Source organism: Rhinolophus sinicus, chromosome 7 (genome assembly GCF_057876585.1).
Source record: "Rhinolophus sinicus isolate RSI-liver-muscle chromosome 7, RSI-T2T, whole genome shotgun sequence".
NCBI lineage: Eukaryota > Metazoa > Chordata > Mammalia > Chiroptera > Rhinolophidae > Rhinolophus > Rhinolophus sinicus.
Window position 1 is genome coordinate 2155364 of NC_142507.1, and position 1033 is coordinate 2156396.

General features: G+C 41.3%; 1 protein-coding gene across 1 annotated transcript; it reads left to right on the plus strand.

Annotated features, from left to right (window-relative positions):
- Positions 1–219: 219 nt before the first annotated feature.
- LOC109444720 (biogenesis of lysosome-related organelles complex 1 subunit 5-like) lies at positions 220–628 on the plus strand. Its single transcript, XM_019726302.3, has 2 exons — positions 220–424; positions 546–628. Exons 1-2 carry the CDS (start codon positions 220–222, stop codon positions 626–628), a joined length of 288 nt encoding a protein of 95 aa, XP_019581861.3.
- The last annotated feature ends 405 nt before the right edge of the window (positions 629–1033 follow it).

The window sequence follows — 1033 nt, forward strand, 5'->3', positions numbered from 1 at the left end:
GCAGGGGCCTAGCAAGGAGAGAGGGTCAAGCCCGTTCAGTCAGATTGTCGCCTTTCCCAGTCTCTCGTGTTTTCTTTGTCTGTGTGCCCCGAGATGATGGCCACCGTTGTTCTCCATGAATTTAAGAATAAATGGACAAATCCAGACTATATCAAAGGGAAAAGGGAGGAAGTTTTTTGCTTTAACTATTACAAGTGGATTGGGACAGAGCTGGTTGGGATGAATGGCGGAGGGATGGAGACCACTGTGGGTGGCGAGGCCACCGTGGGCAGCAGCGACAAGAGGAGGGATGTGCTAGGGACTGTGTGCTCGCCAGCACACCTCATTATCAAGGGCCTTGGAGGAATTCAGTCACGGCTTTTATATCACAGACCAGTTATTCAAGGCGAAACCTGTTATTTTGTGAAAGAATTAGAAGAAAAACGTGGCCTTTGAGAATTGCGAGTTCTTGAAAATTTGAAGAACATGATCCATGAAAGAAATGAACACACTCTTCCCAAATGTAGAGAAACAATGCAAGACAATTTAAACCAAGTTCTCCACAGATGGCAAGCAGCTACTGACTCAGTCTGTAGACTTCAAGAGCAGGAGAAGGAACGGAAAAAGATTTATAATGACCGTTTACTAGCTAATGAAAAGCAGTGTATCATCCAGTGGGAGGGTTTCATGAAAGAATAACACAACAAACAGGCTGAAATGGATGAAGAGCGCAGAACAGCTATGAAGAGGCTTAAAGAACAATATGCCGAAATGGAGAAGGTCCTAGCAAAATTTTCAACCTTGTGAGAACTTGAACCACAGCAACCGTGTTTCCCCTAAAATAAGACCTAGCTGGACCATCAGCTCTAATGCATCTTTTGGAGCAAAATTAATATAAGACCCGGTATTATATTATATTATATTATATTATATTATATTATATTATATTATATTATACCCGGTCTTATATTATAGTAAAATAAGACCGGGTCTTATATTAATTTTTGCTCCAAAAGATGTATTAGAGCTGATGGTCCAGCTAGGTCTTATTTTC

Bases quoted from the DNA above. Each gene is read 5' to 3' on its own strand.
- LOC109444720 (XM_019726302.3), top strand. From the start codon at position 220: ATGAATGGCGGAGGGATGGAGACCACTGTGGGTGGCGAGGCCACCGTG. The intron at 425-545 runs GTGGCCTTTGAG...AGTTCTCCACAG, and splicing joins GAAAGAATTAGAAGAAAAAC to ATGGCAAGCAGCTACTGACT.